General features: G+C 38.1%; 1 protein-coding gene across 3 annotated transcripts in view; it reads left to right on the forward strand.

Moving 5' to 3' along the window:
• The window catches only part of LOC126918443 (ubiquitin-conjugating enzyme E2 H), a 52,025-nt gene that overhangs the window by 8,462 nt on the left and 28,167 nt on the right, over positions 1 to 15,396 (forward strand). For 2 of the 3 annotated variants that reach the window (XR_007711336.1, XM_050726346.1), the window contains exon 2: positions 2,323 to 2,399. Coding sequence is in view for 2 of the 3 variants with exons in the window: in XM_050726346.1 (XP_050582303.1) it covers positions 2,323 to 2,399 (77 nt within the window). In the remaining variant the exon portion in view is untranslated. Of the gene's footprint in view, positions 1 to 2,322; positions 2,400 to 14,350; positions 14,479 to 15,396 lie in introns of those variants that run through there. The other variant, XM_050726348.1, reaches the window with a different exon arrangement.

Here is a 15,396-nt window from a genome sequence, read left to right on the forward strand (position 1 = left end):
GCTTTCGTAATTGCCACGCCAAGAAAATTATTTCAGCTGACCATGTATCGCGGAACGCGCGAAACGTCCGTTAGTTTCGTTTCTATTTGACTGCGTGCCCGAGGCATGTGCGTTTGTTCCGCGTGTAGCGTCGTATATCTCTGGTTTATGCGTAGCCTCGTATATCTCTGGTTTATGCGTAGCCCCGTATATCTCTGGTTTATGCGTAGCCTGCGCGATTGCAGCGAAAAACAAATCCGCTGATACTGACCAGAATCGGGGATGCTCGCGGGTCTTCCATGTAACCTGTTCTTCTATGTGATACGATTCTCTCGTAGACGGTCTCAGGTGAGAGCCGCGTAACGCTCAGCTCGCGTATAAACACTTGCCAAAACAAGAAAGTGGTTTATCGTACGTTGAATAACACGACGCACATGGTCGTAATTCGATTTTCCTTTTCAACGATCGAGCTGGTTCGCGGATCTACGCCGGTATCAAATCACGTCGATTGATAAAAGCGTTCGATGAAGGTGTATGCAGCTTTACGATAGGCATTCTTCGAACACATCGGCTATTTCTTAACCGGTGTAGCTACGATCGTATTTAAAATTCGAAAGTAACGTGTCCATTGAATTATACGCTACAATTTCGAATCTATTTTTCTTCGGCGTTACGATTCCTCTAATATGGACGAAGATCGTGCTTTCGTTTAACGGTTTCTTTTCATGCACTTATTTCAGTTCGCTGGTAACGCGTGTACCTTGCGAAATATTGTTCACCGAACTTTCTCCAAAGGCAGGCAGTTAGAGTTCCGTTCTTCTGGCTTCGTTCTGGTTATATTGCTTGTTTTCGAACTCGGTTTTTGACCTCGTTCAACGATGCGCGGCTGCGATTCCTTCGCGGCCGTTTGTATTCTCGCGAATTATATCGCCTCGGATCGGCACTAATTTCCTGTGAAAATCGTGGTGGTAACGGTGGCGGACGCTGAAGCGGCGCGACGCCACCAGCATCGTCGAGTATCGAGCTAAATAAGAGGAATTAAAAATGAAACGTCGTCGATTAAAATTAAATGTAGCTTGAAATTCTACGGCGCGTGCTTGATAAGCTCAGCAACCGTCGTTCGTTGTGTATTATCAAACGCGAGCGGAAACTTTTGTTTTCCTTTCTTCCGTCGACTTTTTCAACCGTTTACCGCTTTTCCATCCTGAAATTGGATGTGGATTTGAAAGGAACTGTTCCGTTCGGTACATAAAGCCCGAGCCACGTAAGGTATTACAAACTGTATTCTCCGCGACAGAAGCTTTCGTGCTTGATCTTTGAAATAATAACGTAGCTTTAAAGTAATACGGGCAAAAGGATTTTTTAGCGTTTTATCCTCGTTTCAAAGTTCTAAAGCCGTTTAAGAGAGAAAATCGCGAAAAATCTCTTTCGGTACACCAATATCGATAGCAATGTCAAAACAGAGTTTTCTCGGCGTGTTTTTGCGGCTTTCGTGGAAACAATTTGCCGCAATTTACCTTATTTCCATCCATTCTTTTCCAAATACCAAGTATCACGATACGATCGTTTCTTCAAATTCGTTATAGCCAAGAAAACGATATTCGATATAACTAGCTAAAAATATATGCACCGCGTCTCTCGCGTAACTGGGACAACATGTATCTTTAAAAGATGTAACATCGATTAATGTAGCTCAATGTAGTATACGATCGTAGCACAACCGGGTGCTAGAAGGTGATTCTGTGTGAAAAAAATAAGAACAATAATTTGATATAATGTTTCCCCATCGGCGACTATAAATCTATAATCAAACATAGTATTAACTATGTATGTAACATTTATTGTCAAATTTATCCGAGTCGAGCGAGACACTTTACATCGTGCATCTTAACGAAGATTGCCATCGATGGTTTTTCTCCGGATGAGAAAATTTGTTTAATGCCGCACCAATGAGTCCAATTGAATCAACATCGTCCAGCTAGTTTGTTTTCGAAAATTTGTAATCCCGGTTGCGTCAAGAACGCACGCGAAGCGTTGCGATTTGCGATCAACTCGACTCTGCTCGGTAGTCACGCGAGCTTCACTGCGTTTCATCGATTGACGAAGATAACATTACGCCGGACTTCTGACACGCTTCTGCGTTCGCACTTCTTTCCACATCGATTTCCCTCAGTTCATTGCACCGTTTTCTCGTCGACGCTTAAATGTTTGTTCAACGATGTTTTCGCTTTTTATTTGCACGGCCGTTGATCACAATTGCCTTTTGGATCGCCGATCTTATCCCGAAACACCGCGAAAAGATTTTCTTACACGTTCATTTTCCTTAACTATCGCCAATTACAGAATAGAAAGTAAGCATGAAGTGACGATATTAGGAGGATTAAACGAATTTTCCGTCAAATTCTACGGACCACGGGGAAGTAAGTACTCCATTAATTTCGTATAATTTTTATCTTAGAACGTAAGTTGTTTCAACCCTTTGGTTCTCGAACTGGTTTCATTCGCTACGGATATTTCTCTGTAATTTTCTTACATGAAAATATTTTCACACCTAGAAACGTACAAGGATTGTTCACAAATGGAGTGAAACTTATTTGTAATTCTATGATTAGCTTGCGATGAAAGTAATATTTTAATTTATAATTTTAAATATATGGTCGTACGATTATCACGAGAACGAGAGGGTTAATCGTTTTAGCGTTAAGACAGGCAGCATATGAAAGTATTATCGCACATTGATTTTTACTGAACTAACTGAAATAGAAATACAATAATTCTCTGAAGGAGTACAGACGATTAAACGTATGAATTTGTACAAGTTACAATCGCGATTCTCGACATAATTGAAGATTACTGCCAGTTTTTACATCTGAGGTATATACTCTATAACTCTTCGGTAACAGTTGAGGATTGAAACAACACCAGTATCTTATTTGTCTAATCTTTATCGTCTAATGTGGCCGAAAACTGACGTAGAAAAGATTACCTCGCCTTTTCTTCCCTGTAGTACAAGCTTTTAACCGATGACGAAGGAGATAGCAAAGATCAAGAAATAGGAAATGCAGTAGATTTTCCTACAGTAAAAATAGACTGACGACTGAATTTTTCTTTTTTACACGTTTCTAATACCAAAATAGGAAGCCTTTGATCTTTAGAAAAGATCGACCTTGGTGTAACCATATAAAACGCGATTTTTTTTAAACGAATAACACTTCGAGCGCAAGAAAAAAGAATGAAAAAGTACCGGCACACTTCTTTCAATCGCTTAATCGTTCGATTAACGCATTGAGACGTGTTAATACCTAAATATCATTTACAAATAGTCAATCAATCTTTTATAATCGAATATATATTACAATTAAGAAACTCGGAGGGAAAGCAGTATATCTTTAACTTATTTAATTAATGTTTCTAATTAATTCAATATGAGAAGACCGTGGATTTGTTTTTCACGTTGAATGAAAATTCATGATAAACGTCTAGTAAGTAGTGCCTACTCGTAACACTCCTTCACTGAGTGTCCTGTTTCAAAGCGTCATACTGCCAAGAAGTGTGTTCTCAGTTCTGGAACCATAATTCTTCGACGATTTAATTAATTATTTTCAAATCTCCTGGCTAATTACACAGGTGCGTTTAACATATATATCCTACCTGTTGTCGAACGTTGTTGCGTTCGTTTATCGTTATTGCGTCAAACATAAATTACTTAATTTCCCTTCGTGCACCGTTATCGTCGTCCGTCGTTTCCTGGTAACCTTGCGCCGTGGCGAATAATTTATCCTCGAGGAGAAGCGTGGCTCGCGAATCCGTCGCGTTTACGTGTTCATTGTACGTTTCCAGCATTTGATATTCCAAGGTCGCCTGCTCTTCGTACACCGGATACACTTATGTAACAGTGTGTGCATTTACGCTTTCCTCGGCCTGCCAGCTGGTCGACATGCATGCAAAAAGCACTATCGATTGACCGACGTCCAGTGGTAAAAGTTCCTTGACATCGCTTTCGACGGGTTTGCCGATCCAAGCACTAGCCCTGATTCCTCGTATTATCCGCTCGCAATCGAGTTTCATTCAGGTGGCCTGTTTCGTTGCGACCGATTTGATTAAAAGGCCAGAGACTAAAATTTATGCTAGCTACAGGCCTTGAATCGCTTCTTCCTTCACACGATAATAAGGAACATTCGTTTTAGTTGTTAGATTCGTTGGAAATGTTGCTATGTTTACTAATCGTCGAATGTTTGTATCGGATGTTTGATGATCGAAAGGCAGAATTTTAATATGACTTACATTAGTGGGAAAAAGAATTTAATGCATATATGTATACACGAAAATGTAATACATTTTAAAAATGGCTGGCAAATCCAAAAAGTTTTGTATAAGATAAACAACGTTGTAACAATCGGTATTTTTAAACTGTCAGAGAATAGATCGAGAATAAGTACGTACATGTGATTCTTAAATGGAATAAAAAGGCAAATTAGGCAGCATGGGATTAGTCGACGTTGTATCGAATTTGAAAGTTTCTCTAAAAGGCATTTTCATATATTTCCCTCGTAGTCTTTACGTTATACGAAGCTTATTTTGCTTATTAGCTCTCATTTGCTATTATTGAGTCAAAGGAGATTCAGTATAGCCTGGATTAATTTATGCCTATCCTTCACTGTGAGCCATACCGTGTATATTCGCTATCGTGAGTTATAATTGGCCTACGCGGTGGAAACACACTAAAACGTTCTATCGATCGTTGCGTTTTCGGATTTAGGTTGTTGTTTATCATCGTTGGAAAGGCCAGCGCAGTATGTTTTTCCTTTTCTCGATGGTTCATAAATTACTTACGCAATGCGAACATCGGTCAAGAAAAACAGGTACAAGTAGTGCATGCTACTTAACGAATCGGTGTGTCCGGGTCGATCGATCCATCGATGGTATCTAGGAATGTCGTGTCACGAAGCCACGTTTATAAAATTAATTTTATTGCTCGTCCTTGTTTATTTCTGCCTTTGGAAAATTTCACTTTTACTCTGATCGTTTGCTTCTTACAGCTATTGTTCTTATTTACGATTTCTATGTTCCGTTAATTGTATTATATTTAACCTGGATATGTATAATATCTACCAATAATTGTTATATACAATGTGTTCAATTTATCTGGCAACGTGTGAATGTCTCTGAAATTATGGGCGATACGGAAAATTGTTTGCAACGAATGTTGTACTATGTGAAGGAGGACGCGTCATATCTACATACGTTTCATTTTGCAATGAACCTTATAAATGTCATGTTTATACTTTCAGATGGAAAGTATATTTTCTTATTTTGTATTCTTGTAGCTTATATCGGAATATTTTCAAAACATTGCTTATCTATTTCTTGTATCTGTCGCATAAACCACTATCGACATATAAATTCTTCAGACAGTTGTAGTCTTCTGGAAAGTTGTAGCCACTTTAATGCCGAAACTATAATATTGGAAACGTAGAAGGAAAAACGACTGGTTGTTTTAGAGGCAGTATTTTGACGTAGCATTTAGAGGTAGCATTTAGAGGTAGTATTTAGAGATAGTATTTAGTATAAATACATGTACATAAATAATCGGCTCTTTTTAGAGCCACCATGATGTACAAAGTCCGACCGAGCAACCTCCCCGCGGTGTACATTGGATAACGCCAATGCCGGCGGCATATCAAATTTGAAATTTAATATCCGTATAGTGGTTTACGCGGATGATACGAATAGTGCTTTGAAAACGTTTCGCTGTCGGCTACAGCAACATGGAATAAAAATATATAAATTGCCACTTGAAAATATAAACGTGATCGTTATAGGGCTTTCCAAGGTCATTGCAAGATAAAATACATATCGGTACGGCATGTCTCTGTTGACATTGTACGTAATTTGTTTCAGATATTTTTCCGTATCTGGCAAAATTTTCAAGATATTTACACGTTTCTAGATAAGTGCCTGTACACACTGTACATAATGCTATATCAGTTATAGGATGTATAGCAGTTGAAAATAGGAAAGTAAAATTTGTATTGGCCATTATTTTACTATCGTCTAAATACATTATTTCTATCTTTTATACGTAACACTCGGCTATCGACTTGGCATGGATTTCCGGCTTTGCACTGCTACGTACATTGTTTAAAGTAATTAAAAGATCGTTGCTGTGAATGGTTCTATTAGGTCAAGGTCTCACAGCCTTGAAGAATTAGCGTCGATGAACATTATCGAAGACTGACATTAAGATAACTGTTAAAGAACTATACAGATAGAAAAAGTAGATAGGAAGATCAAACGGACATCGAAAACACATCATCTGTTTTGTACTTTGTAATGCGGGTCAAGAGATCATGTTTGATCAAACTCACGAACAATTTGTGTTTACCGATATAAAAGTACATTAATAGAATAGTAGAAGAATATTTATGCACGTATAGATATGCGTATAATTTTAAAGCGACTTGGGATCGCAGAGGATTGAGCGATCACGGAAAGAATTCACAGCCATCGGAAGTTATTTGCAAACTTTAGCGACGACACTCGCGGTTACAAGCTTGCTTAACACAACACAATGTTGCTAATTGCTGACAGAGATAATTCTTCGTTGATAATTATTGCACTCAGATAAACTTGAACGACGTCGATAAGCCAGCTCGCCAATCGGCTCGAAACCATCACAGGCACGACCTTAATTAGGAACGTCACGGAAATCGACCTGATTAATTATTTGTTCCTTTCGCTCCCCGAAGAACAGATCACCGATTGTTTAAACGCTCCCCTTTTCCCCTGAATTGTTTTAAATTGATTTATCGCGCGTATCTCCTCTAACTCTCTCGAAGTCTCGATTCGTTGCGATTGATAATCCCTAAACAATCCGTTTTACGTATTCTCCGCAATAATTTAATCTATAGCCTTGTCATTCCCACTTTTAACTTCTTTTCCGCCAAACCCAGAAACCTCCAGTCGTTTCTCCGCCATACGAAATTGCTGCTTACAAAATAAATAATATTAAAAATAATAGCAGCGATCAGACCAGAAGGGACTTTCCAACCTTTCACGAGTCACTGGAATGATCCGTGGATTATAAATTCAGGGTTCAAATGAGCTTAATAACTCAGCTTAAAATAGTAAATCACAACTTCTCTCGGTATTAGTTTCGGTATTTACTTTGGAACCCAAGTGTCGTAAATCTTCGAGATTTCTTAATACACATTGTTTCGCAAGTTTCATAAAGGTTTACACCATCGTTGAGGGGTTACACTTTCACGGATGAAGCATTATCAACTTTCGAAGATTCGCGTCGACGTTTTCCATCGAAAGTCTCCCGTGGTGTTTCAATGTGGCTTCGAAACGGGTTATCTGTGTGTCCTGCACGAGTGCACGATAGTTTGTGCAACTTTTCGCGATATTTCAAAACGTACAAAGGCATACAAGGTGATAAAGCTGGTTTCCGCGTCGTTTCACATAAATCGATGTAGTTTTGTAAACGTTCTGTGAAATAAATGGCAATCTAGAGAGAGCTGGAAATAGCAACGATGATAAGACCCGGTTCGATTCAGCTGTATCTCGTTGCCAGTTTTATTTCTATTCCGACAATGAGCAAAAATTGCGTAACACGTGTTACGAGTACGCAGACGGTCCTTATTGCACTGGTCTTCTTTTTTCGCTATTGTCATGGGTTAAACGACGATGGCTCGTTTTCCGCCACGGAATACTTCGGGTAAAAAACGGCTGTAATAAGAAGAGCGCAAAATCTTCGTGTCAAGGATATTCCAAGATTTAGCTAGCAAGTTGAAACGTTGCACGTTGGTAAAGATTTCGTCGTTTCGTTTCTAAAAACATTCTGCTATACAGTTAGATATTCAATATTTTCCAAGATATTTACGATTGAAATTTCACTGCGTCGAAGTTTCAAAAATATCGCTTGAAGGGATTACACAGTTGAGCTAAATTTCGTATTTTGTCCATAACATGTACATACGCTATCAATTTGAACAAAATTTGAGTCTTCCATTGAACTCAAACATCCAAAAGAAAAAATGTTAACTCTCGATACCTGAAATATTCTGCCGATAAAATTCTATCGCTTGAAAGGATTCTTTGGTAAAAATTCCATTAAAACATACAGGTAACTACGATATCTTCGGCATTAATTTTATATTAATAACAAAACTGTGGAGAGTAATAGGATATTTAATGTAACTGCAATTAGGAAAGTGATTGTAGCTTTCTGGCAAGAGGTTGTCCTCTGGTCGTGGAAACGTCTTGAAAAGCATAATGAGGCGCGGCTGTTTGCTTTGGAATTAATTGAACCTCTTCGTCTTGTTCGCCGGGGTGAACATTAGCATTTCACGTCGCCTCGCAAGAGTACACCGATTGAGTTGGATCTAGCCAAGAGAAGGTAACGGTATCGTTGGATGGAGGAAAAACGTTGCAACTTCCTCGAGGCTTGCTTGGACGAAGCGCCTGCATCTGGTGTTTTCCTCGTCTTCTACACGCTAATTGCACGGTCGTGTTAGGTCGTCAACTAGAAGTTGTTGGAAAACAAACGATCGTAAAAGTAGTTGTAGGAGGGCTGATAAGATTAACAGCGTTACATTACATGTGCAACACGTGGGCTATCTAGTTGGCTCTTCGCGAGCGCTATAATTATAGAAAGTTTTCTTTCCTTTCTTCGTATCTCCTTTGTATCATTCTCAGACGACACTGCGTGTACGCGATTTTGGATGGCACTGTATTTTACGAGAAACTACATTTTTGACGACTTCCTGACCCAGGGGAGAGATCTTCGGTGGTGTTGCGTTCCTTAGAGGATCAACTTTCGACGGCGTTGTATCCCATGCAGGTAATTTTCGATAGTTCTGTATTTTACAGAAGTAGGTAAAATTTTTAATGGTGTCGTATCTCGTAAAAGTTACTTCCGATGATGCCAGGGCAAGATTCTCAGTGACAATATGCTTTATGAAGAACTCTTTTCTTTATGAAGAACACAGCTTTCGCTAGCATCGTACATAACAAGGAGCAAAATTTTCGGTAATATTTATACGAAAGTCGCAGCAAAGAAATACGATAGATTACACGTGCCATTCGTAAAATTCAATATACCAGATCAGTCAATATCACGTTGTCTTTTTATTCGACTTTGAGGTTAAATATTTTTGTCGGTCTGTTAAATATTTCAGAAATATCGATCGTCCTAATATTACGTAATCACACAGATTTTGTTCTCTTCGCAAAAACCTCATGAATCTATTACCTATTTTTAAAAGCTTCGTATTTTCCGATTTAACAGACTGACCTGCTTCTCGACTACGTCATATCAAAGAATTCTCTTCTAACCATTTTTAGATATTCTTCTTAACCGAGTTTCTTTTTAAACTAGTTAATTAAAATTACTTTATAACTACAAGCCAACGGATTGACCCGAGATGCTTATCTTAATCGAGCGAGGTAAAAGTTAGAAAACCGGCAAAAATGAATTTATCGTGTTTTTCTAATGTAACCTTCGTATGGCAATAAAGTCAGAATTTTTCATAACGTCGTACGCTACAAGGAACAGTCTCCTGCACGCTATCCCACAGAGAACAAAATTTCCTATGGCGTCTCGTCTCACCGTGTCTCGGTACGGCGTTGTGTCTCAGCGTGAGCCATTTTCGTCAGCACCACGCACACGATTTCCATCAACGTAACGAGCTACTCAGAAGGATCTGTCCTTCGCAAATAAAACCAGTAACCGCAACAACATCGGTCCAGGCAGAACGCAAAAGAACGCGCCCCAGTGACGCAGTGAGGCCTTTGATAAAATCAATTTGGTCCCATTCCACTAGTCTGTGGTCATTTTTCTCCGACACGTTCCATCGTGTGTACGTACGTACATAGATCGGGGCGTGCGCACCATCTACGTTTTACTGCACAAAGCATAGTCGTTTGGAAATGCCTGTAAACGAGCGATCGACGATACACATCGGAGATACCGTGTTCCGCACAGTGACCCACTTTAACAGCCCTCTAATACGCCCCAAGATTCTGTTCGACACTGATGCTAAAAACCACGTAGCTTTATGCCTCCTATACGTGACCGCACTACCGGATACTGCAGGAATGTACATTCAGGAAATGGATTCAGTGGACGTTAACGACTCTCGACACTTCTAAGTCCAGCTGTTTAACTTTGTCTGACTCTTTGGTGCATAGCGGAGCAGAAAGTATTCCGTCTTGTTCTTATCTACTTATATACAGGATGTCTCGCCTGAAATTACCACCTTGATTTTTCTCATTATTATTATTTGCAGTGGGAAATGTTCGAACGAAAGTCGAATGGTTTAGCGGGCTGCATACTTTGATGTTATTAGCTTTTACGTGGGTGAACGCGTTAAGCAAGTACGAGGGTCAACTTTGTTGTTTTAAACGAAATCGTATATTTTGTAACGAACTAATCGATGCAGATGTCCATCTCCTACACGGCGATATTAACCTATTTACAACGGAAAACCATTAGGAGATTAGAAGATTAACTCGAATTTGTTAAATTTAATCTATGACCGAGAATATCGCCTCGCGTTTGCCCTTGTCTTTCATACAGTGGTATGGAAAAGTCTCGGGAACTTCTTTTTATGTTATTTTTATGTTAGGAGAAATAAAGAAATAAAAAGCATGTAGATATGTAGAGGGTGTTTTCACGTACGGTTCTCTTAATTATCGAGTATTAAATATATCTCGTCGTAAAAGTTACCGTATTCCTCAAGAGTTTTCAAGAAAAATATCAGATAGAGTCTAAATAATTCTTTGCTAACTACGTGGAAAAATTTCCGCAAATGACTCGATATTGGTTCTATTTGACTTTCGATGTAGACTCATTTCTCGCTATACAGCGAAAGTATGAAGCGAATCATTCTTATGTTTGTTATTGTGAAAATACAAAGTATACTCAACATGACGAAAAGCGTAGAAAATACAAACATCAATATTCGTTAGTCATTTTTCGTCGAAAAAAAAGGCGAAACGTTACAATCTATCGTAGATATGTTATCGTTGAAAAAGTCTACGATCTATCATGTACATACAATGCGTATTTCTTTATCTATCGTAACACGAAAAGAGCTTCCGAAAGCTTTTTCACGCTACTGTGCGTTCGATTTGACAAATTGAATTTGAAACATCTCCTAAATATCTCGACCAGTTGTATCGATTAGCGCATTCAAAAATATACGATTTGATAAATTAATAATTACAAATATGCGATTCCCTTTAAAAAATCAAAGTTGATCTTCACAAGTCCTTGGACTCGTACATCCACGAAAAAAAGCCAATGGCAACAGAATATGCATCTCTCGAAACCATTCAGTTTCATTCGAACATTTCTCGCTGCGAATAATAATAATGAAAGGTAAAAATAATAATAATAAAAAAGATCAAGGTAATTTCAGCCGAGACACCTTGCGTATGCACAGTGGAATGTTTTACGTCCCACCTTGAAATATTAACCCTTCGCGGTCAGTATATTTTTCTGACGCCACTATCGCATAATCGAAGCGATATATTTACCATCGTCATAGAGAAGTCGATAGAAGACAAATTTCTTAATGCCGCCACCGTGACGATATCCGATTTTAAAGACAAATTTTCAACGCTTTTCACTTTTCTGTTCTACCTACGATATTATTAGAACGAACAATTTTATTGTGGTAGGAAGGTTGAAAGTCATAGCGAAGCTACGAGATTACGTCATTGTTTCTGATAACGAGGTTTTGGTTTGTCTACTTGCCCCGTGGTTCGTCAAATACCCGTATAATTCATAGTTGGAGGGCCAAGAGGAACAAACAACTTGTCTAATGGAGTGTACGAAAATAGATGGGGCAGTAACAACGGTGTTTACGTATCTCCTTCTCCTTTGAGTATCTTCTATGATTTTCTATTCGAGTAATTCAATGTTCCTATGTTTAGAATCATTTTTCTATTCTATCTATATTTCTATTGCGAAAAGAACTTCAATAGGAAAAAATTCGATTCAAAAATCACGATGGTTCTTATCCGTTATTGTTTCTCTATTCTTCGTCTATTATTTCAAGTAATAGTAATTCGATGTAACCTTTTTCTCGAACAACGCGGTATCAGTTCCATTCAGTCGCAAGATTAATTTTGACGCAGACCCTGAAATTACATCGCCCCACTCGTTGCTCGTGAGAGAGGGACAAGCGTTCTCCGCTTGTCTTTCTGTTTCCATTAATAGTTCACAGCCGCGTTGTTGCACGCGTTCTCGAGCTCAATCGACGGACAGATTCTTGACGTTGTCCGTTGCCAAATGTACCGTAATTGCATTTTAATTGCTTGCCATTTCTCAGCCAGGAGAACGAACTGCGTCGACCAATTTTGTTCGACTATTTTTCTACCAACGATTGGGAATTCGAAGTTATAAATTACGATGCCAATAGTTCGAACGACTTGAAGCTCGACAGTGTCGTTTGACGTTGTTTCCGCCTGTGCAATACCAGACTCGACTGCTTGACACCAAAAGTACATTCATAAAAAGAAAAGTCGACGAGGTTCCCCCAGCCAAGAAACTGGCGACATAATTTATATGTAAATATGGTCGTCACGTTCGTTTACATCGAAATCGAAATCGAAATTGTTCCCCCTTTGCAATCTATTTTCAACAGATTGGTTACGTTGAAAGTATCTTTGAGTAATTTTGATAAAATACTCTTTCGCGTCTTATTTTCGACGACGTATTTACGTTTGAACGAGGTAGGAATACGACAAATTTAGCTTACGAGTACAATTCTACCGAATTAAATCTCTTAACTTTGCAGGTAAAATGAGATTATAATCGAAATCTGTTTCATATAAATTCGCAATCTCTTTCGAATGATTTGATCGTGCTGGCAATATCTTGAATAATTTCCATCTTTTATTTAATCTAACGAAGTAACCTTACCAACATCCAGGTTTCATTGGTTTTGATTTAAGTTTCTCGAGTTTGCATTAAAATAGAATTATAACACGAAATTGAAATTATTCTTGTCGGGAGATTGTTTTTAACGGGGGATTAGTTGTTGAGAAATATCTTTCTGTAATTTTGATAATACACCTTTGTATATTTTATTCAATTTAGGACGAAATACAAATACGAAAATTCAAGCTTTTTAACTTTCCGATTGTGGAAGTAAAATAATTCCATCGATCAAGTTCTTTTCAAGAGTGTCGTCCGATTGTTTCCATTTTTGCCAGATCGCGATGAAAGCATTTTGTCTTCTTGGCAAAACAAATTTATTAATCGAGATTTATAAGACTGTGAGTTGATGTATTTTTGCCAGTGACTTGCTACTTACAATACAAAGGTCTGGATTTCGCTCGAACGGAATTCTGCAGTCTTACAATTCGACTCCATAAATTCTAAAATGGAGTTCGCTGTAGGTTCTCGGTCGGGACAGGTTTTCTCTTCTTGGCAATCGACGCAAAACAAATGTGGTCACGGATTTCGTAGTTGGAATGACGTGTACACATTTATCAGCGAGAAAGCCAATATTCCTTTTATTCGAAGAAGAAAATGAAGATAGCTGCTTCCTTTAAACTTTTGAGATAAAATCGATATTTATCTCGAACTTCCGAAACTACATCTTCGATCTGGCTGAACTTTGAACGAGACGCGAGAAAATCAGTCGAACGTTTACTGGTTTTCGATTCGTGAAATTTGAAACAAATTTATTTGCTATTTATTTTAATTGCTAAATCATTCTTCTATTTGTTCGCATTTGCAATTAATCTCTCGATTCATCGGAATTAAGTCAGTTACATAACAACGATACTTTACCCAAGCTTATTATTTTATTACATTCTATTTCATTTTAATCTAATAAACACGAACCAATGAAACAACGCGGAAACGGAAAATTATCCAGAGAGTTTATCTCATCTTATATTGTTTTATCGAAGCGTTGACGATTTTCTAGAATCATAAACACTGATTTATTAATAATAGACATAAAATATACAGAAAGAAAAATGTCTATTCCTCCAAAAAAAGAAAAAGGCAGTGCGTTCAATCGTGCTGCTACAAATATTTCAATTTCTCCAAACTTCGTAAAAGTGTAGAATCTAATCGATAGACGAAATAACGACAAAAAATGTATTAATCCAGTCATTGGTCATCTTTTTCCAATTACAACGTCGAAGAAAGCAGAACTCGGTAACGTGAATTAGCGAGGAGAAATTGGAAATATAACGTCGACTCTTCATAAGTTAGTCGACGAAATTCATGATCAAGGTCTCGCGTACGATTTCAATCGGTCATCATCCAACGAAACACGCATAATGCGTGTTTTCCGATGCGTGCGCATCCGTCGTAAATATAAAAGGTCGGTCACCTCCCCTTATCGGCGTCGTTGCACGAATATTAATTCATCGACCAGTCGGAATGATCGTCTCTCGTTGGTGTACCCTAGGGAAAACGTTCTTGCGAAACGTTCCAGCTATTAAAATCAATGGGGCTTCCTCTATCTCGTAAGTACAACGACCGCGAAATTCTTTCTTTCGCCTGTTATTTCTTTATTCTTGGTGCTTTTATTCTCCGGTGACGTAGCTTTTAATTTCCGTTGCCATTGCGTTATAATCACGTTATTTTCGATCTTTTGCCATGTTCTCGATGGCTCACTTTGCGTTTCACGTTTCTTCGGCTCGCGTTTCTTCGCGACTTCCTTTCTTTGTTGGCTTTTCTAACGACTCCTGCTTTCAAATTGCTTTCAATTTCCTAGCAATTAATCTTATTTAATTTAATTAATTAATCTTATTAATTAAGATTACACCTGTTCGCTTTCTAACGTATACTTACAGATTTTAACAGATGTAAATTATACAAATTGAAACGGTATGTTGAAAATAGATATAGGTATATACGAGTAATCACCTTTTCGTCTCAATATTAACTTTGTCAAAAGCATATGTATGCTTTTTTTTATTATTACAAAGAACGAAAGATATCGGGCAAAGCGGAATTCGTTCGTAGCCGTTGGTCGGCTGTTGGTTCTATTATCGTTGGCTGATACGTCGTTCGAGATCATTAACGATAGCACGAGCTCATTATGTAACAGACGACTATCGGATAAAAGTTTAATTACCGATAGGAGGATGGTAATTTATTTCTAACTAGCGTTACAGACAGAGTTTAGATTAGTTGATTAATATAGCATTGCTATTTGTGTTATTTCGTGCTCTGCATTGTTTCTTACTCGATTTAATCTTATATTAAATTTTCCCTTAAGGGTTTAAAAGTGTTCTTGATTAAACGAGAGCAAAATTGGAATATAGAAGTTCAAGAGCCGTAGCAGGATTACGAAACGCTGTAAAATGAGTAAAGAATAAAGAACAAAATTTACACTTGCTTTATTTGAATATTTTCTGGGTCAAAATAACGAAGAATTT

Source organism: Bombus affinis, chromosome 7, assembly GCF_024516045.1.
Source record: "Bombus affinis isolate iyBomAffi1 chromosome 7, iyBomAffi1.2, whole genome shotgun sequence".
In the NCBI taxonomy this organism is placed as follows: domain Eukaryota; kingdom Metazoa; phylum Arthropoda; class Insecta; order Hymenoptera; family Apidae; genus Bombus; species Bombus affinis.